General features: G+C 48.2%; 1 protein-coding gene across 3 annotated transcripts in view; it reads right to left on the bottom strand.

Moving 5' to 3' along the window:
- Bco1 (beta-carotene oxygenase 1) overlaps positions 1 to 22741 on the bottom strand; it is a 34534-nt gene that overhangs the window by 10405 nt on the left and 1388 nt on the right. For all 3 annotated transcript variants that reach the window (XM_055621044.1, XM_055621045.1, XM_055621046.1), the window contains exons 2-7: positions 21901 to 22029; positions 15810 to 15939; positions 13503 to 13650; positions 11424 to 11571; positions 8546 to 8769; positions 5049 to 5306 (exon numbers count right to left, since the gene is read on the bottom strand). In XM_055621044.1, the coding sequence (XP_055477019.1) occupies positions 5049 to 5306; positions 8546 to 8769; positions 11424 to 11571; positions 13503 to 13650; positions 15810 to 15939; positions 21901 to 22029 (1037 nt within the window). The remainder of the gene's footprint in view (positions 1 to 5048; positions 5307 to 8545; positions 8770 to 11423; positions 11572 to 13502; positions 13651 to 15809; positions 15940 to 21900; positions 22030 to 22741) is intronic.

The following is a 22741-nucleotide window of genomic DNA, read 5'->3' as shown; positions in this document are numbered from 1 at the left end:
ACATGTGGCTACTGAGACTTTAAAATGAGATTGAAAGTTCCGTGGGCCCCAATGCTAGCCGCATCTCCCATGCTCCACCACCACACTTGTGCTTGGTAGCTACCGTGACAGGCAGAGAGAACATTAGAGAGAATATTCATGCAGCATAGCAGGTTCTGTCTCAGAGGGAAGGAGGAAGGAGTATGGATTGAGAAGCCCAAGACCCCTTAGTTCTTAGCCACATTAAATGGCCCAGTGATAGCCTCTCACTCCAGGCTCTGCTGAGCGCCACACAGATACCCCACTCAGCACCTTAAGTCCCAGCCAGTCTGACACACCAGCAATACCCCCTGTTCTTAGGAGGACAGAGGCCAACTCTCAAACCAGTGGGTACCCCAGTTATCCGAAGAATGGGTAGGTGTGATGGAGAGTTGCCTTTCTTGGGAGGTAAGACCCCTCAGCCCTTTGAACTTCGAATCTCATAGAGAATGGGCCATGCTGGAGACAGAAGGGACAGGTTGAAGTCTCTAAAGTGGCAATCTCAGAGCAGAGTATCCCACCATAAAAGTCTCAGAGCAGAAAAGCCACTTAACGCAGGGCCCACACTCAGTATGCCCTCCATGGATGCTGCTTTGTCTTATTCCCATGTATTCACATCTGCCTTTGGAGGCAAAGCCCAAATCTGCTGGCCCAGGATTCGAAGCTACCTCATGTTGGTCTAGCATGCCTCCTGTGGCTGCCTCTGACCCATGACAGCGAATGCTCACAAACCTATCTCTAACATGCTGTGGCGCCCTTCGGGATGAGGGCAGGGCAGCTGGCCCACTGTCCGGACATGCCGAGGTTCCTCCCTGCCACTCCTCCTCCCCTGCAGAGCCCCACCTAGAGTGCCCGCAGCACTACATAAACAGCTGGGGTGTTGGGGGCCCTTCCACATTGCCTTCCTTTGACCTCAGCTGGTCTAAGCATCAGGGGTAATCACGAGGTCCTAGTTCTCTGAGAATAATCCCCCATTATCTGCTCTGGGCATAAAGCACTGCTCCCTGGGAACGTCATGAATGCTAACAGGAAAACTGTGCCCTCTGAGAGACTTGGCCTCACGTTTTCCATCCATTCATGCATTCATGTATTTATTCATTCCCCATGTTTAAGAGTTTTTAAGTGCAAGGATGACCTGCTGCTAGGTGGAGTCCCTGCCTTCTAGGAGCCTGTGTTTCAGCAGCAAGAGGGGATCAAGCAAGCTTGAGTGTCACCCTAGAGGGTTCCACTGTGTACACACCCTCCTGAGAGGGGGGTGCACAGAGACCTGAAGGACGAAGAACTCTCTAAGCCCAGAGAGCCACTTCAGCACATATTACAATCACTCAGGATGCTTTGAGTCCAGCTCAGCTGACACCAGCCTGAGCATGGGCTGGGAAAGTGCTACAGATGACTCCAAACTGTAACTGGAGAGAGTAGGCAGGACTCCAGAATAGGCCAGTAGGGCAGCAGAGGGGACATTGATGGCCAAAGGCCCCTGAGTGGAGGGCATTTGAGAAGGCAGAACTTTCCTAACCCGGGCTTAGAATGGAGCCAGGCCCTTGGAACAGGGTGTGTGTGGCTGTGTCCACCTACCCAACTTTCCCATTTGTACATCCAGGTGGCTGAGTGACTTGAAAGCAGGGAAGCCATCTTTAAGGGACAATAAACAGCAATTAAGCAGCGTGGCCAGAGCCACCCATCCAAGGGTTTGCTCTTCTTTGCTGATTTCAAAGCACCTGGTGGCTACAAGGTGGCTTTTAAAGACACATATAGAAACCATTCAAGCTTGGTTCTGAGGAAGTAGCCATTTTCCCTGTGTGATCAAAGGGTATAAAACCTTAAGTGGGGGCAGGGAGGAAGCATGTCTCTCTACCTACCTCAGCCCTGGGCTGAGCTCAGCCTTGTGACTCATGCCCTGTGTGCTCTGTGACACCCTATCTTCCTAGACCAGAGGACACTCCTTAGTGCTGCATTGTGGGGCTTTCCCAGTATAAGGGGTGCAGAGGCAGGGCTGGCAAGACTTTTATGGGGTGTTGATCACACAATAGCTCTTTTCATGAGGGTGGGAAGCGAATACTTTCTGATACTTTTAAGTCCCCTCAAATCCCAGTATTTTTTTTAAAAGAACTATGAAAGAATTGAACCTAGGGCCTAGGTAAGCATAATATCATTGAACTTATAGTATATTCTTGTCCTGGTTTCTAGATTTTATTTTTATTTTGAGGCAGGGTTTCCCTAAGTTGCCCAGGCTGGCCTTAAAATATTCAGACCTTCCTGCTTTAGTCTCTTGAGTCCTTAGGATTATAAGCACCAAGAGACCTGTCTGCCTGCTTCCTTCGTCCTCCCCCTTTAAAAATACAATTAAAACAAAAACAACAGATGTTAAGGTCTTACCAGGTAGCCTACCAACTTAGCCTTGACCTTGCAATTCTCTTGCCTTAGTCTCCTGAGTGCTGGGATCATAGGCATATGCCAATGTGCTCAATTGGCTGTCTTCTTTCTTTCTTGTTCAATGTCATATCAGGGATCAAACTCAGAGCCTCACTGTACCAAACATTCTTTAAACCCCTGTTTTGCCTAGTCTTATGTCAACTTGACACAAGCTAGAGTTATCTGAAAGGAGGGAGCCTCAACTGAGAAAATGCTTCCGTGAAATCTGGCTGTAGGACATTTTCTTAATTAGTTATTGATGGGGGGAGGGCCCAGCTCATTGTAGGTGATGCCACCCCTGGGCTGGTGGTCCTGGTTCTACAAGAAAGTAGACTGGGAGGCTGGAGAGATGAATCAGCTTTTAGGAGCATTGGCTGTTCTTCCAGAGGTCTTGAGTTTAATTCCCAGAAACCACATGGTGCCTCACATCCATCTATAATGGAATTTCCTCTTTTGGCGTGCAGATATACATGCAGACAGGGCACTCATATACATAAAATATATGAAAAAAATAAATCTTCAAAAAGAAAGAAAAGGAAGGAAGGAAGGAAGGAAGGAGATTAAACAAATTATAAGGAGCAGGCCAGTAAGGACCAGGCCCATCCATGGCCTCTGCATCAGCTCCTGCCTCTGTTTGAATTCCTGTCCTGGCTTCCTTCACTGATGGACTATGATGTGGAAGTGTAAGCCAAATAAATCCCTTCCTTCCCAAGTTGCTTTTGGTCATGGTATTTCATCACACCAATGTTTTTACATTTTACAGTTTTTTTTCAGCTCTTAAAATGAGGCTCCCAACTTTTCCCATAAATTGTTTTAGTCATTAAGTGATGTAAAATACACAACGAGATAAAATGCATAGCAAAGCACCTGGCATAGAGGGCTCCTTCAGTAAATGGGAGCTGTCACATTTTAATTGAGTTCAATTTGGTTCCATTTAAATTAATTATATCATGAAGTCAGGGAGTTCTGGGGCCAGGAGCTTCCTCATGCTCAGAGCCGTGACAGCAGCACCCTGACTGAAAAGGACTCTTGGCCCCAGGGGTCATGCACAATATTAAGAACAGTAGTTCAAGCAGGAGAATCATGCAGGCTGGTGGTACTGGATCCCTCCCTTGGACCATTAGCTGAATATTTCAAATGAGAGCACAGAGAGATGTCTAGATATATAATTGTTTAAAAAGGCAGAAGGCAAGAGACACTTGGCCATGTGAGAAGATGAAATGTGGATACAGACTGCGATATGGATGAAGAAGAAAACACTTCTGAGTAAGAGAAGCCAGAAGTGCCGGGCTGGGTGCTTTAAGACTCTGCCAACATAATGTATTTGTACAGGTGACACCTTACAGGCTGGGAGGAAATCTGTGGTTGCCTGGGGCAAGGGGAGAATTTCTGGAACATGACGGCTAAAGGGCGAAGAGTACGGGATTTCTTTTAGGGTGGTAAAAATGGCCAAAACTGAGGGTGGGCATGGAGGCTCTGACTATAACAAAGGACAATGAATTCAACTCTTTAAATGGATGAAGTCTATAGTGTGTGAATTATATCTCAATAGAACTGTTGAAGAGATGCAAGCAGGGCTGGAAAGATGGCTTAAGGGTTAAGAACACTGGTTGTGTGGCTGGAGAGATGGCTCAGAGGTTAAGAGCACTGTCTGCTCTTCCAGAGGTTCTGAGTTCAATTCCCAGCAACCACATGGTGGCTCACAACCATCTATACTAGAATCTGATGCCCTCTTCTGTCATGCAAGTGATCTACAGATAGAGCACACTTATGTGTAAAAAAAACAAAAACAAAAACAAAACACTGGTTGTTCTTCCAAAGGTCCTGAGTTCAACTCCCATCTATGGTGAGATCTAGTGCTCTCCTCTGGTGTGCAAGCATACATGCAGACAGAATGTTGTCTAAATAATAAATAAATAAAATTTTTAAAAAGAAGAGATACAAGTAAAATATACATGTTCATTTGTGTATGTATGTATCTATCTGTCTACGTATCTTCGTATCTATCCATCTGTCTGTCTAATTGTGTAATGTGTATTCAGAGAGACTGGAATAAATACAGCGTTCATCTTGCACGGTGGGTTTCATGGGGATCATTCATTTGTTTCAGACAAGGTCTGACTACATAGCCCAGGCTGGCCTCACCCTCCTCCTCCTCCTCAGTGCTGGCAACAGCCTATGTTACCACTCCAACCCAGGTTTAAAGGTTTAAGTCTTCCTTCCTTCCTTCCTTCCTTCCTTCCTTCCTTCCTTCCTTCCTTTCTTTTTTCTCTCTCTCTCTCTTCCTTCCTTCCTTCTTTCCTTTTTCCCCTTAACTTATATATCCTAAAGTTTCTACAGAAACTAGCTGGTTTTAGAAAAACACTGAACTTTTTTTTGAAGAATGCTTCAGGACTGGGGCTGAGAGGGTATGTTGCTCAGTGGTAAACTTTGTGTGAGGCCCTGGGTTCTATCCTTGCAAAGCAAAGCAAAGCAAAGCAAAGCAAAGCAAAGCAAAGCAAAGCAAAACAAAACAAAACAAAAAAGAAATACCAGTTCATTGTGGAATTCAATGTCAACCAGTGTCAAAAATAATTTCTGCCCAGATTCAGCGCTGTCCAGAAGGCAGAACATACTACCTTGTCCACATGGAGGGGCACAGCGAACCTCCGGAGGGTGGGCACTGAAGTAAGCCTGGAATTCTCCTCAAAGTCCTGGTTCAGGTTGGCCAGATAGAAGAGATCGTAGAGGCTGCTGTCCTCATAGGCAATGACATCAAACAGAACGCAGCCATCCTCCTCATAGGCGTTGACGTGATGGAAGACCACCATTGGGTCTGTGTAGAACTTGGTTGGCACAGGCTTTCTGGTCCTCTGGTCGATGATATGAATGTAAGTCTGAAAGAAGACACCCACCCAGGGGTCAGCTCACTGTCTGATACGCCAGAGATCACAACACCCAGGCCTGTCCTAGCTTGTGGCCATATGGATGTCCCTTTCCCCATTCTGAGCTCTGTACCCACCTCAAATGGCCAGGCAGTGCTATTCACAATGGCCAAATTTTACAGAATCAGCTAAGGTGTCCACCCATAGATAAGGCTGGGTTTTGTTTTTTTTTTTTTTTTTCTTTCAAAATTACATCTCTATATATGTGAATGAAAGTAGAAGGCGAATAGGGGATGAATATAAAGTGCACGATACGCTTGAGTGGAAATACCATTATAAATCTACCGCTTTATATATTGAATATTTTCTAATAAACAGTTACGACAAGGGGCTGCAGAGATGGCTCGGTTAATACAGCATTTGCTGCGCAAGCATGAGGACCTGGGTTTGCTCCCTAGCACCCACGTGAAGAAGCCAGGAGTGGTGGTGCACACCTATAATCCCAGTGCTTGGGGCTGGGGGCAGGGACAGGAGGATCCATGGTACTTTCTGGCTGACTAATCTGTCTGAATTAGTAAGCCACAGGCCAGGTAGAGATACTGTTTCAAAAAACAAGGTAGGTATGACACCTGAGGTTGATCTCACTGTGTTTGTGCTTGTGTATACATGTCTGGCTGTCTGTCTATCTGTCTGTCTGTCTGGCTATCTACCTATCTACCTATCCATCCATCCATCCATCCATCCATCCATCCATCCATCCATCCATCCATTCATCTATCAGTCATTCAATTCAGCAAGTACACTACTGGGCAATTGCCACCAAGGATTAAAACTACGGTTTATACACGCACACACACACACACTTAAATAACTATAAAACGAAACAAAATCCTGCCAAACTGAGAAGCCTTCAGTGAATGGAGCTGCTCTGCAACATTTCTGTGACATACAGACCATAGGAGGGTAACTTTGCCACCAAGGTTCTTGGGCGGCCTTTGGGGAGGGCTCCAAGAATACATTGCTGTGGTTTCAGCAATAGACAAGCTCCCTGGGCACACCCATGCTGGTAGAATCTAAATGCCAGGGTCTATGTGAGGCTGAAACTCCTAAGGTCCTGCTCTTCGGTCCTTTCTCCCACATACTGCAGAGCAGAGCCCACTTCCCAGGGCTGCTAGTCACAGGGCTGCAGGGGAGTGGGCCCAGGTCTGGCCCAGGTGGCCTGGCTGTGTGTGGCTAATATCATCCTGAGTGGTAAGGAGCTATCACTACAGGTCAGTTGTCTGATACCCCCCCCACCTCTTTCTCGCTCTTTCAGCAGCTCTGTCTTCATTACCTTCTTGAAGGAGGAAGTGGCTTCTTTAGTCTGGTTGTTTTCTCCCCTCCCTCGGAGGCCACAGAGGACAGCTGTGACATCATGGGGGTGGGGAGTGTCAGTGTGGACAGGTAAACACAGGAGTGATTGGTTTAGGCAGTTTCTTCACCGTGACCCCAACCCTAGGCTGGGCACTTGGAATTTTATGAAAGCATTTACTTCCAGTTGACTTCTGAAGCCTGGAACCCTGTAGCCCAGGGCCTCCTCAGAGCCACGGATTCCAGACTTACAGGTCTCCAAGCTCCTGGCAGTAGGAGAAACCCAGTGTCTCTGAAGATGTTGCAGGGAGTACTCAACCTGAGTTGACTTCTGTTCATTCACATACGAATAAGAAGCTTTTCTGAGTACTGGGTACTTCTTTGGGACAGAGAGACGAAGCAACTCTTTTCAAGGACTATACATGAAGCTTTTCTGAGTACTGGGTACTTCTTTGGGACAGAGAGACGAAGCAACTCTTTTCAAGGACTATACATGTGTGGAGGGAAACCCACGAGAAGCATAAAATCGGTAACACATCAAGGACAAAGGGCACTCTCAGGAAAAATGAAGTAGGGGTGGGGGCTGGGGAAAGCCAGCATGGGATTTTCCGCAGAGAGGCTCAGGAAAGAAGGCCTGGGGAGTCAGACCAGTGAGGGAGGAAGCCATCTCATTCCAGGAGGAACAGAAGACCGGGAGGCCCTCAGCAGCTGGACATCAGAGAAGATACCCTGAACAAGCGAGGAGTGGGAGGACGTGTGAGGGAACCGAGGGGTTGGTGAATAGAACGTCTGAATGGTATTCTGAGAAATCTCTAGGAGGTTATCATCAGGGGTGGATCTCTTCTGCCTCATTCTTCTCCCGAGGAGACACGATGGGTGGCTAGCGGGCATATTTGTACTTGTAAATGGAAGTGGGTGTGAGTGTCCGGAAGCACCGATGTGAAGAGTCAATTGATAATGGTGAGTTTCTCCAGAATGGGGAGCGGAGACAGGAAGGAAGAGGAGGGGAGGTGGTGGAGAGCTTGGTGGGAAGGGGGTTTAAAATAGATGCATAATTTTGAGACAAGGTCTCATGTAGCCCAGGCTGGCCTTTAACTTGCTGTGTAGCTGAGGATGACCTTAAACTCCTGATTCTCCAGTCTTTGCCTCCTCTGAGTGCTGGCACCAGGCATTCACTACCATGCCCTACTTATACAGTATTGGGAATTGAACCCAGGGCTTCATGTATGCTGGGCAAGCACTCTACCAGCTGAGCCACATCCCCAGCACGGAAAGGGATTTTATGTGCGGCCTCCTATACTAGTGTGTTTTTATCTGAATAAATAACATTGAGAATTGTTGGATATTTGTCAAAAGCAGCAACAGCAAATACATACATAATACATACATATCATACGCATGTGTTAAACATCCATCCATGCATGCCACACACATGTAGACACTCATCTGCACATGAATGAAACGCTCATGCACATCTAACTGAAGGAGATGTTTTCACTCCCATCTGTGGAACCCAGTGTCATCCTGATAGCTAAGCTCCCCATATCCAGGACTCCCTCCCCCCAACGCTGTATGATGAGAATAGAGGTGCTGAAGGAGCCTTCCCCAGAGGGTGTGCAGGCCCCAGCGATGGGTGAGGACTCAATCCCATAGCGACTGTGCATCTGGGGATGGTTTGGGGAGCCTTGTTTGCCCAAGGTCACACCCGGTTCCCGGGACAGTCTGCATTTGGAAGTTGGGATGTCCTAACATAGGACCACTCTGATGAACGATCCCAACATCACAACTTGCCAGATGGTGGCAGCTGCCTGCAGAGAGACTAAATGGCAGTTAACGGCCCCTCAGGGTAGCCTCCTCCTCAGTGGCCCCTGGGGTGAGACAGAGAGACAGGAAGGTCTCACCTTGTCCTCCCTGCAGAATGACATGCAGGAGGCCCAGCTCACCCCCCTCATGTATGCGGTGGCCATCTTGAGGATATCCAACTTAAAAGGCTGCTCCAGAAATATCACATAGTTCTCCGTGACTCCAAAGCTGTGGTAGTAGCTGGGGGAGAGGAGTGAGCGGGAGGGGATGGAGCAGAACACTTCCGCGTGCTTCAAGGGGCTCTTCCCTTTCTTCTTGGTCCCTGGAGAAGAGCAAACCTGGAGATCTAGCAGGATAGCATCATCACCCACACCATGACCGTGTCCTCAGGAGAGCCTTCAATGAAGGGCCAACAGGACCCAGATACTGAGGAACTCCCACTAAAGCCCACCTCCCGTGGTCTCCACTCCAGCCCGGGAACTAAACTGAGACTCCAGCTGCTTCTACAAATGCACCCACTGCTTCCTGTGAGGTCTGACTGTTTCTGCTCCCAGGAACAGTAGCCCAGGTAAGCCTCTGTGACAGACACCAGCTAGTTGGTTCTCAGGGCCTTACGTAGTTAAGGTCAAATGCAGAGTTTAATGTGTGTTTCTGGGGCAGGACCCCAGAAGACACTTCTTCCCAGCTTCCCAGGGGTGCTCTTCCTGCAGGCTTAAGCTCTTGTGTGTTTTGGAGGAGCCAGCACATACAATGTGTTCCACAAGGTTTCTACCCATTGTTCTTAATACTACCCGGAACAAAACACCCATAGAGGACTAACTGTGATGACAGACTGCCCGGTGTCTCAGGGGTGAGGTAAGCATGTTTACACACACAGGCGCACGGGACAACCTGAGCTGCCAGTGCTTCTCAGGCGTGCCCTTGCTTCTTCAGACAGGGGTTCTCACTAGGACCTGGAACCTACGCATCCCACTAGTGAGCCCCAGGGATTCACCCGTCTCTGCCTATCCAGATCTAGGATTACAGGCTTGCGTCACTACGTCTGGTTTTCTACATGGGCTCTGAGGATCAGACTCAAGTCCTCATGCTGGAAAGGCCAGCACTCTACTGACAGGACCATGCCTCCATCCAATGATGAGGGACTTTTACATGTAAGATGGCTATTAAGCTAAGCTGCAGGATGCCCATTTCACAGATGAGCAAAGGAAGTGAATGGCCTACCACAGTGATCCAAGTCATAGCCTTGAGTTCTTCCTGTGTTGTTAGGGGAAAAATTACCCAGAAAAGCAAGCAACAGGACATGGGGTAGGGATGGGAAGGTCCATACCTGCCCCCTGCTCTAACTGCAGTTCACAGGTCTCTGTTGACACTGGAGGCCACAGTTGTGTGTGTGTGTGTGTGCGTGTGTGTGCACACGCGCGCTCGAGTGTGCACGTGTTCTGTCTTTTGAGTCCTCTGTAAGCATGAATCAGCCCTGGGCAAAAGGCCTCCCCACCCAGTCCTGGGGCTGATCTATAATGAGTTCCCTGTTGATGGCCCCACCTCTCTGTGGCCACCTGTGTACACTGTAAACAGCTGGCAGGTGGGAGGGGATACTATAGGGTTGTGGGCTAGTTTCCCCCACAAATGAAGAGGAACACAGAGCGAACTGAGATGAAAGGCCCAGATCTGGCATAGAGAGCATGTGCTCCTTGCATAACGTCAGGGCTCCTGTAAGCCATGTGACCCACACTCTGTCACCTAATCTTCTGAGCCTTACAGTTCCCTGTGATACGAGGGAGCAGACACAAATGCCTAGAAGCCCCCAGGCTGTCTCTAAGATGCTCGATTGGACCACACATCCTTCATCAGCTTAAGTAACGAGCTTCACTTAATAATATTCATGGCATCTTTTGACCTGGGGGAGGCTGTGTTTCCAGCTTCTGGCTGACCTGGGTAGTTTCCTACAGACTGTAGGGGCAGGGAGCAGGCAGGGACTGTCAGGGTCACAGATAGAAACTTGTTTCCTAGGCCAGAAGGTCAGGTCAGACGCCCTTTGGGGCTTCATCTGCTGGGTGTGGCAAGCAGGAGGGTCCTAGACAAACACAGGTTGGGAGCCTCACCCTCTTCCCCCTCGGGAACACGCAATCAATCACTGGCCTGGGCTTTGCTCCAGGACCCGGCCCTAAGAGGAGGAGGTCCAGAAGGCCCTGGGAACAGGGTGTGGATCTGGAATGGATCCCAGCAGAGCTGAGCACCCCGACAGCCTTGGGAGCCTGGCTGCAGGATGGAGGGGCGGCACAATCCTTTCACACAAATAGTTTGACAGAAGACGTAAAAAAAAATGACTAAACTAGTATCTAGAGAAAATGTTAGAACAGGCTAAACAGACGGATGGATAGATGATTGGATACATGGCTGGGTGGATATATGTGTAAGTAGGTAGGTGTTTGGATGGATGGATGGATGGATGGATGGATGGATGGATAGGTGGATAAATGCATAGATGGATGGATGGTTTAGTAAACAGATGGGCAGTGAGTGAACTGAGTGATGGGTGAGCAGATGGATGCACAGGTGAATGAGTGGATGAAGAGGTGGATGGGTAAATGGATAGCTGGATGGATGGGGGTTGAGAGAGTAGGTGAGTAGACAAATGGGTAGATAGATGGAAGGCTAAAGAGGTGAATGGATGGGTGAGCAGATAGATAAAATAGCGAATTCATGAATCGGAGCCTGAAAAGCAGGAGATTAAAATCATGACAGTATTTCTTTTATCCAAAATAATCTCAGAAATGTCTCATGTTCAAGGAGAAAACCGAGCTCTTCCCCCAAAGGACTTTTGGATTCGCCTAAACGACAAAACCAAATTTAAGGTCATCTGAATAATCTTTGGAGGAAAGTCCTGCTCTGAGTAGTGTGACCAACACAAACCCGGACTCCTCAGCTAGGGTCACCGGGCTGTCTTTTCTTTGTTAGGTTCCCAGAGTGACCTACCTGGTGGTGTGGCAGGGATCTTAAAGACCACGTATTTTGTCCTTCCTTTGTCCACGATGGACGTGCCCATGTTAAGGACATTTCCAGCTGCATCATAATGAGGGTGTGAGGTAGCCAGGTTTACAGCCATGTACTTCCGGTAATCAACCTGCCAAATACAAAAGCCACTCCTTTTGGTAAAGAGAAGATGGAGCCCCATAAGCACCTGATGAGCCTAGGTCTAGGATGAGGGTGTATCTCTCTGCATATCTCCTGATTGGGGAGGAAAGGTATAATTTGCCTTTAGAGAGATGTCTATTCTCAAGATCTGATATGACCTTGTATTACCTCTGTGGCAGAAGTCAGTTGTTGGGAGCTAGTGAACAAGCATTTTGTTTTGTTTGTGTGTGTGTTTGTATGGCCTGTAGTTCCATCCCAAATCCTGAATTTGTTAAGATCCTTAACATACAGAGACTGGGTGCCTCATGAAAGAAGGCTCTGACAACGATGGGGGCAGCTAGATTGCCACCGCCCAGCCAGTCTCAGTTACTGCTCTATGTCAATCCTATTAAGTCATTTGAATTCATCCTGTTGGAGTCACAGAGGCAGAGCTGCAGCTCTCCAGGACACTCACAGTTTTACTCTGGAAGGGGAGGTTATACAATCCTTAATTCAGGAATCAGTCAAACAGGTTGACCGATGATCCCTGCTCAGAGCAGACCACAGCCAGAAAACAATGGGATGGCTAGGGACTAGTTGTATGCCCTTCTCCAGGACAACATAGCCAGCCAAGACTTAGGTAGGGCTCTGGCCTACCGGTGTTTCCCAGTATGCATCAGTTGGGCCCTTGCTACCTAGTTTATGTGGAATTGGATGTAATTTTCCAGCTAAGAAAAGTATTCAACTTAGCAGACCGTTCAAATGCCTTAAGACAACATTACAGCTTTGAACAAGCAGCCGGAGTAAACTGAAGCGGGGTCTGTTAAATTTCATGGTGATGCTGGCCCAATGCTCCCTTGGAAGTAGTTCTGTCTGCCGGTGCCCTTGTTCTCTGAGTAATATCTCCCTCTGCAGCTCACTGTGGGTAGAGCCCCCTGGGTCCTATAAGAACTATGGCTAGGATTCTGAGTTGTACCCATCTTCCAAACATACAGGAGGAAGTCCTAACCCCAGCGCTTGTGAATTCGATCTCACATGGCAGTAGCGTCTTTGAATGTGTAATCACCACAAGGTGATGGCATACTGTGTGAGAGTGGGCTGTGGCCTCATGACTTGTAGGCTTATAGAACACGGGAAGTTGAAGCACACAGACATGAAGGGAGTACCATGGGACTGAGGAGGTGGAGACTCAAGTGACATGGTTATGACCTGAGTAACGCCGAGAGTGGGTGATAAGTGTGGGAGCTGGAAACCACAGGAAGGATACTACCCTACAGCCTGCCAGAGCCTGGCTCTACTGACACATTAGATTTAGAATTGTAACCTCCATAAACACAGGATAGTAAGGTCTGTTATTTTAAGCCACTTAGTCTACACAACTTTTAGGGATTAGGATATGCTCTAAAAATTTGTTTTTATGTATTTTTAAATTTGTACGTGTATGTGTTTATGTATATGTATGAGTGCAGTACCCACCCAGGCCAGAAGGGGCATCAGATCCCCCGGAGCTGGAGAACTGAAAGATCATCTGTAAGAGCAATACATGCTTTTAGCCACTGAGCCAGCTCTCCCGCCCTATGCGGACACATGAGAAGGCCATCATGAGGAGATTTCACCACGTGGACATCCTATAGTTCATCAGACAAGGTGACTACAGTGGCATTAGATGGAACATCTCATCCCATCATGCAAGTGTCCCATGGTCAACTGAAATATACTTCAACAGCATATGCCTGTACTGTATATAGCAACTACTGGGAATGAATGCAGCTGCAAAGACGGACATCATGCAGTCCCTGCTTAGTGCCATGCTAGAGCGGGTGATAATTGAAGGCCTCAGAGGAGTGAGCTCCTGGTAGACAGCTTGTTTTCCCCCCAGGGGTGGAGAGTGGGGTTCCTTTCTTGGGTCAGGAAAGGATGCTGACCGTAAGCCTACAATACCTTCTCCAAGGTCTCTAGAGTCTGTGGGTTGATCTTCCTGATGTAGTTGGTCTCCGTGGTCGCGTAGAAGTCGTCGCCACACTTCATGATGTTGATCAGGCAGTTGTCCGTGAAATCAGGGATGGTGTGGGACAAGTAGGAGAAAGCCCTGGAAAGGACACGGGTTGTGTTAGTGGCTGTTCCCAGCCAGCGGGACAGTTCTGCTCTCGGCGACTCGCCTTCTTACCATTTACTGCGTTCGGCTTCAGCAACAGACAAAAGACTCTGGGTCTCAGTGGGTCACCCGAGGACTCTGGAGGACTGAGGTGTCAGGTTCCCCACATGGCAAGTGAGGTGCTGGGCAGTGCGGTCACATGACACTCCTCCTGAGTGTCGAAGGTGCAGGGTCTCCTCAGCTAGAGGCAGCAGGAGCTGGTATGCATCCAGCTATTTTAAGTAGCCTTGCAGATATCAGACGCATACCCAGAATGCCTCCCACCTCCCCTCAAAGCTAGCAAAACAGTAAAGCTCTGCTTTGGCAGAACCCCATTGAGTGCTTCAGATTTGTTCAAGAAATTATTTGTGTGTTTTTTTGTTGTTTGTTTGATTGTTTTTTGTTTTTCTTTTGAAACAAGGTTTCATTTGTCCCAGGCTAGCCTCAGACTTGCAGTGTACCCAAGGGTGTCCTTGAACGTCTGGTTATCCAGCCTCCACCTCCTGAGGGCTTGGCTAGCTATGGTCACACTCATGCCTGTAACCCAAAAGCGAAGTGGAGACAGGAGGAGTGCTGGGGACATGCTGGCAGGTAGATTGGCTCCAAGTTCAGGGAGAGACTAACCACTGCACTGCAGATCAAACCCCGGGCTTTGCGCAAACATTCCACACACTGAGCTACATCCTCACCCCGGAATTAATTTTGGCAAAAGGAAAACAAGCTCATGTTAGTTAAGACTCGTGGGTCATTTCATCAAATAGCGAACTACAAACTGGTAAAAAGAGAGCCCAAGAGGATTTATTGGTACAACTGGCAAACACTGGATATAAGCGTTGAGTGGTGCTCCCCCTACCGACAGAGGATGTAACTGCAGGGACTCTCCTCCAGGTGTGGTTTTGAAGTCCTTCCAACCCACGGACTCCCCTTTCTCTGCCCGCTCTGCAAGGGCAAGCCGCCCTGTTCCAAGGATGGATGATGTCAGCCCCAGAAAAGCAGAAGCACTTTTCCTATCTTGGGCCAATCCACCCTGAATCTTTGCATAGTTCTGTCTGAAGTGTATCTGAAGGGAGACAATGAGAGCAGGCTTGACCTTCTAGCCATAATTTAATTGTTGAATGTGTAATACGCACATCTGCTTCATAACCCAGATGACTTTAGATGCGTTCCAGAAAGGTCTCCCCATCCTCCCATTCATCAGCTTCCCACCTCCTTAACTGTGCTATCAGATCTGTGTCCTGTGCAAGCAAAAACACATATAGACTCTTCCTGCTGTTCTTCCCTCTCTGAATACAGAATACATTTATGTGCCTTGTTTGAAGAAAAAGGTGTATGTGTAGTTTATGCACATTTGTGCATAAGTGTGCACAGTGAACTAGAGGCACACATCAGCCGTCCTGCCTCTCAGTCTCTACCACACTTTCTTGAGGCAAGGTCTCTCAGTAGACCTGGAGCTAGGCTGGCAGTCTGAAAAACCTTGCAAACTTTCTGTCTCCACCTCACACTGTGCTGGGGTAACAGGCTCGTGACCGGGCTTAGTTCTTACAAGAGTTCTGGGGACTCGAACTTGAGACTCCATGCTTTCAACAAGTGCTCTTACCTAAGAGCCATCTTCCCAGCCCTAACCTGCTTTAAAACATCATCATGTCCATCGTCATCATCATCGACAACAACCGCAACTTGTTAACTTAATAGATCTTAGATTTTCTTTTTGGACAGTACAGCCAGCAATTCAACCAGACTTCTGGCAGTGACATTTGTGTCGTTTGCAGCTTTTATCATAACAAATGACATAGCCAAGAATAACTTCATCTATTTGTCATTTCAGACATGAGCAAGCATATCTCTAGACCAAAGGGAACACACATTTGTAATTTTGATTGATAATGCCCAAATACTTCCTACAGCTGGGCAGGCGAACATCTGACACTGTCAGATGCCCTTCACCTCCCTTCCCACCTCTGATCAAGGAGTACACAGCATCTGTGATTACAGGCTGGCCACATGGAGTTTATCTACCCCAAAGGAAACTTTTAGGGTAGAAAATACAGACTGTTTTAGCAATCAAAAATATGAAAAAAAGCAAGAAGTTGTCAAGATTCAGAAGGGGATATTACTTGGAGAAGATGTTTTTGCAGGGGTCTGGGTAGGCCATTGTTCCAAACTCAGACACCACGATTCTGCTGGCCTCGATGTTGGCTTTGTAGGTGTCGCTCTGCAAGTATTTGCTCCTGTAGAAGACCTCCCCTGAAACAGAAGCAGGTGCTTGTCAGCCTGGCACCTTTCGGGACCTTTGAAATTGATGCCAGTCATTCAAGGGGCTTTTCTGGGGGCCGAAGGGAGGTCTTCGGACCCAGACCAGCCTTGTTCATGCAAGCGCACCCTACAGTGAGAATGGAATTTGGAGCATAGGTTCGTTTGGCCACATTTACAGAAGTGGATGTGTGGTTTTGTTTTTTTTTTTCTGTGTGTATGTATTGGGGAGAGGGGGAGAGAAAGGGGGAGAGGGAGATTATGGCTTTGATTTTAAGAGCTAGAGGCTGAGAGGACAGAGGTAAAATGGTGTCTTCTGGACTCAATAAAACTGCTGCCCTCATGAGCTCAGCAGCCATGTTTGCCTGCATGACATTAAGACAGTCAACAAGCATAGGGATGGGCTAGCAACCCTCCACTCCTAGCTGAAGAGCTACTGGCAGTTGTGGGCTGCTAGGGGAGAGGGAGGGGGAGGGAGGGAGAGAGAGAGAGAGAGAGAGAGAGAGAGAGAGAGAGAGAGTTATCCTTAGAGGTATGATCCCTGAAAGTTTTCCAGGCTCCGGTGACCCCCACACATATGTACATACAGGTAGCACCAATTTAACTAAGTGGGTTATAAAATAAAATAGATACAATAAAGGATGAGAAGAGCCCACATGGTAGAAGAAGAGAACTGCTCCTCCTCTATCCACCCCCCACCCCCCGTGACCCTTGGTTCATGCTTGTACTTCTGTGTACACACACATATATACAAATAAATAAAATATAAGAAGAAATGTTTTGCTCCCCACCTCCCACTCCCTGCCCCTTGTCCCTGTAGCAGGTGGGAGGGGGAGGCCCAAAGGGCACAGGAGCAGGAGAGCTGTCCCTGTCCCTCACTAGCTGCTTCGCTAGGGACAGCAGCCCCACACCTCACCCGGGCAGCACAGCGGAGCTGGTCCTGGAGGTGTGGGTGTGGGTGTGGGTGTGGGTGTGGGTGAGCTGGCCTCAAGGACGTGAGAACTGGAGAGCAGGTCCTGCCCCTTTCCGGCTGCAGCACTCAGTGGACCCTGCCCCTTGCTGGCTGCGGTGCTGTGTGAGCTAGCCAGGGCAGTGCTTGAGCACTGGGCCTGGCAGTGTGGGTGTGGGGGAGCCGACAATGCTGACCAGCTCAGCTGCAACCCGGGCCCAGATCCAGGGCTTTGAGTGCGTCCACCCCAACATCTGCCCCATCTATGAACTGCTGGAGAGCATGAAGGAGCCGGTCCTGCAGATCCAAAGCGGCAGGATCTCCATGACACAGGCCAACAACAGGATATCAGAGAGGAGTCCCAGTGAGGATCCAGTATTGAGGGTGTAGCAGGAGCCAGAGGCCTTGAACCAGACCAATGACTCATTGCAATGAACATTTGCAAGTAAAGCTGTTTGGACCAAAGGACATACTGTGAGACAGAACGTGACAAACTGTAGCTTTCACGGAAAGATTTCTTCTCATTATTATTATTATTTTTTTTTTTTGGTGGGGGGTGGAGGTTGCAAGGGTGGAGGGCAAATAACAAAGGGATGGGGAGATGAATGGGATTGGGGTGTGTGATGTGAAATTCACAAAGAATCAACAAAAAGTTATAAATAAAAGCATTCTGAATAAAAAACAAACAAAAACCAAACACCCTAAGTCGCCAATCAACAGAAACAGAAGAGAAGTTACAAGCACTTGGATGTAAAGCTTCTTAGCACACGAAGCACAAAGGTGACCACAGATCCATTCCCACCTAATAAAACTGAGGTGTAGAAAGGTTAAGAGCAGTGAATTCCTAGGCTGGTAATGAACATGGAAATGGCCTCTCTTCGGCAGGGCCTGAACACAGCAATACAGTCAGTTTGACTCTACTAAAAATACACTCACACAGGGGACATCTCAGTTAGTAAAGGGGGTACGAGGAGCATCCCATGCAATGACAGGCCCTCTGGGGTGTATTTTCATACCTTTCTCTAAAGGACTGAGAGTACCTTTCAATGGAAGCCACGTCCATTTTATACTTAAGGGGAAATGATGACCATGGTAGGAACACTAGCCGTCATGAGCCATCAGGCAGCCATCTCCCCAGTTCCAAGAGTCCGTAATTTCAGCGAGGAAAGATGCTTTCAGACGTGTGGCCGCAGGGTGCACAGCGTCCACGTTCTGACGGTTCCCCTTCGCTCTCAACGTCCGGAGACACAGGAGACACAGCTCTGGACAGATCTTAAGAGGCCGTTCCCAGGGGGGTTTCACTGAGGGAGGGAGACCCGTTCTGAGAGTGGTTAGGACCATCCCACGGGCTGGGGGGCTTGATGTGGAGTTTGGAGAGAACAAGCTGAACATTCATCCCTCTGTTTCCTGACTATGGATACAGTGTAACCAGCGTGTCTCGCCCTCCTGCTCTCCGGCCTTCCTTGACAAACTGTGAGCCCCAAATAAACCCTCCTTCCATTTTAAGTTTTTTTTTTTTTTTTTTTTTTTTTGTCAGGTGTTTTGTCACAGTAATAGAGGTAACTTATACATATGTGTTGGAGGCTGAATTTGTAGGTGGTCAAGGAAAACCCTTGCTTCTTAAGGCTGGAAGGTCTCCTGGGGGACGAGGCTAATGCTCGTCCTAAGCCAAGTGCTTCACTGAACAAAGACCCACCTTAGAGCTGGCCTGTCCTTCTTGGGTCAGTCTTTCTGGGTGCCACTGTCCACGTGGCTCTCACTAAGGCTTTTGGGCTCCAGGATGCTTGGCTTGAAAGGTGAATTCTTTTCACTCTAAATGTAAACTCTCAGGCCAGGCCACTCGCTTCCTATAAACACGGAGCTGTGGCATCCCAGAGCACTGGAGGCCGTGGGAGAAAGCAGCTCTGGAAATGCTCAAGATTGACGCTGGACCATGAGTGTGAGAGTAAAATCACACCACCGTCCACCCTGCTCTCTCAAGTCCCACATCCCATCTGAAGGGACACAGTCAACAGAAACCTCATGCTTGGTGTCTCCAAGAACTGGGTCAAATCTGGTAGCTTTGTGATTAAGGTAGGCCTGTGGGATTGTGGGTATGTACCCACGTATACATAAAACACCAAACACACTGTGCAGCCATACACTCTGACCCCCACTTGTATGCGCCCACACACACTAATACACACCATACATGCTGTGTACACCCATGCACCCTGACCCACACCACACACGTGTATACCCCAGCTTCCCCCAACATGCACCATACATCCATGCACACACACGTGCGTGTGCCCACAGACCCTGACACATGCCACACACACAGGCACACACTACAATCTCCCCATGCACGTTCCACACACACTCTCACACATGCACACCGATACTTAAATCCTGCTGGGATGACTTTATCTTCTGGAAACAGTGTCTTTGCTGAGAGACCTGACAGCACTCACGGTCACTGCTTCAAAGAAAGCTTTCTATTTTGAAATCTCTGTCCTTCTCCAACTCCTGTCCTCTCTGCTCCTTCCCTTTTAGCCAGTCTTTGCTACATTTTGATTTTGTTTTTGTTTTGAGACTGGATCTCACTATGTAGCTTAGGCTGTCCTAGAACTCATTATGCAGACCAGTCTGGCCTCAAAGTCACAGAGATCTTCCTGTCTCTGCCTCCTGAGCATTGGGACTAAAGGTGTGCACCATCATACTTGGTCTTTGATGAGTAACAAGTGCTCTTAACCACTGAACCATCTCTCCAGCCCCTCACTTCTTTTCTTGTTTTTGTTTTGAGACAAGGTATTGCTATTTAGCCCTGGCTGTCCTGGAACCCTGTAGACCGGAATGATCTCAAAGTCACAGAGATTCACCTCCAAGTGCTGATATTAAAGGCGTGCACAACAACGCCCATCCTGCCCCTCACTTTCTTAAAATAGGGGGGGGGGCGCTTAATAATGTGAACAGTTTGCAAAGCATAAAATACCAACAGGAAATGCCAGTGAACATGAAAAGATGTCCAACCTCACTAGCCATCAGAGGAATGAACTACAAAGCTCACTGAGAGTCCAGATCACCCCAGTGCAAATGGTGGTCAGGAAACCAATAAGAACTGGCCAGGATCCACTCCTGTGGGAATGAAAACTAGTCTAACCGTTATGGAAGTCAGTTGGAGGTGTCTCAAAAAACAAAAAATAAGGGCTGGAGAGGTGGGTCCACAGCTAAGAGTGCCTGCTGCGCTTCCAGAGGACCTGAGTTCAGTTCCCAGCACCCACATTGGGTGGCTCCCAAACACCTGTAACTCCAGCTCCAGGTGAGCCAATGCCCTCTTCTGGACACCTTAGGTGCTGCATTCACATGCACATACACACAGACACAGGAACATGCACACAACTAAAAATATATCTTAAAATACCCAAAAAACTAAACTAAAACTCAAGGTACCATATAACCCAGCTACACCACTCCTGAGTATTTACCCAACGGACCCTAAGACAACATATTCTGGAGACACCAGCACATCCATGTTTACTGCAGCTCAATCACTGTCATGGAAACTGCCCAGGTGTCCAACCACATAGGATGGGTAACAAAAATATGGCATGCGTATACAATTCAATTTTTTTTTCTGCTGTAAAGAATGAAGTTTTGTCACTTCAGGAAGATGGGTGGAGGTGGGGATTATTGTAGTAGGTGAGTCAAATCAGCCTCAGAAAGATAAATATTGTATGTTTTCTCTCATTTGTGGTTCCTGGATCTTTTATATAGTCACATAAAATCATGTACATAAATACACACACATATTGAAAGAAGAAGAGAAATTGTCTAGGGGAACAAAAGGGATGAGAGCGGGTTAGAAAAAGAGTGTAGAGGAATATGGTGATGGGTTAAACATCTGATACATTCTTGGATGAGAACTAAAATAAGTGAAACAAAAATCTAAAAATAAAAGACTCCCCATAAAGTGCTCAAAAAAAATGAACAGCACTCCCCATTTTCTTCTTTATTCCTTCACCCCAAGTTCCCTGCACATGCTCTCTTCTGAGCTAGGCAGGAGGAACTTGTTATACAATGGGGAGCCACTGGGGGTTCCAGAGTTGATGAGAGGCCTGGTTAGCACCCTGAGGACACTTAGAGGATTGGGTCATAGATGCCATGATGGTTAGGGAAAGCAGTGTTCCCAGCTTGGTATTTTTGTTTTGTGTTTTCTGTTTTGATCAGAGGCGTGTCTGAGTTCCCAGCCTGTCATCTTTCCTGTGGTTGCTCATCCCATGACAGATTCTATCGAAAGATGAAAGGATGAGGAACCCTGGGTACCTTTCCAAAGAGTTGTTTGCAGTGGGCTGGGAAAAGCTTTTCCCAAAATCAGCCTGTATCCAAACCCTGCCGTACCAGTGGGATGAAAGGGGCTTTGTAGTTCTTACTCAGCTGAAGCTCTGGGGCTGTCTGACTGGTCATGGTGGCATTAGAGAGCCCTCATGAGAGGGATATGCAAGGGGGATGGTCAAAGAGGGAGGCATGCTGATGGGTGGGGAAAGATCAAGAAGTGGGGAGAGAAAAGAGAAGGACAAGGTAGGAAAGAGCAGATAGAAAAGAAAGAGGAAGATAGGAGGAGGGGAGGGGAGAAAAAAGAGAGGGAGAGGAGAAGAGAGGGAAGGAGAAGGGAGGCAGAATAGAGGAGGAGAGGGAAGGAGAAGGGAGGTGTGAGGAAAAAGAGACATAGAGACTGAAAAACATGCAAGTATTATGCCCATGGTTAGAGACAGGGCTGGGGCCACAAGGCCAGGGTGCAGGCGGCTTCTGAACTCTTGTGAAGGCAAGGCACTGGGGTCTCCCAGGGCTTCCAGAAGGAAAGCAGCCCTGCCAATGCTTTGGCATTGCCCCAGTGAGATCAATTTCAGACTTCTGATCCCCACCCCCCGTCGAATGGAAAGACAACAAACTCCTGTTGTTTCAGGCCACAGAGTCTGTCTAGTACTTGTTACCATGGCAACGGCAAACTCATGCTGGGCTCTTACCATCTCTGATGGTGAAGCTGTGGAGAAGGGCCAGGCCATCAAACCAGTGGTTGTACTTGCTCTCCCCCACTGAGTGCATCCCAGGCCCATTGCGAAGCAGGGTCCCCCGCAGCCATGCTGGAATCCTTCCTGGTAAAGGAGAAACTGTTTAGCTGCCAGATTCCACGTCCAAACCGAAAAATCTCAAAAAAGGGTGAGGAGGTGGGGCATGAAAAGGAACCGAGTGCATAGGATGTACCGCTACTCAGTGTCTGTCCATTTGCTCCACAGTCCTTCCTAGAAAAGGTACAACATGGCTGATGGTTTTGGAGGACTGATGATGACCAAGAAGAACACACACTATCCCTAGTCTGAAGTCGCCAGCTGTCCACAGAGGATGTGGAAGAAGAGATATTCCAAATACACCACGCTAGGGGCGATACCGCAGCCCAGTGCTGCCAAAACAGAAGTGCCTTGCCTGGCTAAGAGCAGGGGAGTGGCAGCTTCCTGGAGGTGACAGCCTGAGTCTTGAGGCTCTCATCTGCCTCACAGCTTCAGAGAACACTGGAGAGGCTGGGAAGGTGGCTCAGTAGGCGAAGTGCTCACCACACAGCAGGGGGTCCTGAGCCTCCACATCCCATGTAAAAAAAGCCAGGCATGATGCTCTCCCCATGCTGGGGAGGCAGGTGGATCCCTGGGACTTGTTAGCCAGCCTAGCCTAACTGGTAAGCTCCAGACCAGGAAGAGGTCTTGTTTCAGAAGACACGGTGGATGGCATCTTGAGGAATGACTCCTAAGGTTGACTTTGCGCCTCAGTGTGTGTGTGTGTGTGTGTGTGTGTGTGTGTGTGTGTGTGTGTGTG

Source organism: Psammomys obesus, unplaced genomic scaffold (assembly GCF_907164565.1).
Source record: "Psammomys obesus unplaced genomic scaffold, mPsaObe1.curated_primary_1811, whole genome shotgun sequence".
NCBI lineage: Eukaryota > Metazoa > Chordata > Mammalia > Rodentia > Muridae > Psammomys > Psammomys obesus.
Note: the sequence above shows the minus strand (reverse complement) of the source record. Positions and strands in the feature narration are given on the sequence as shown.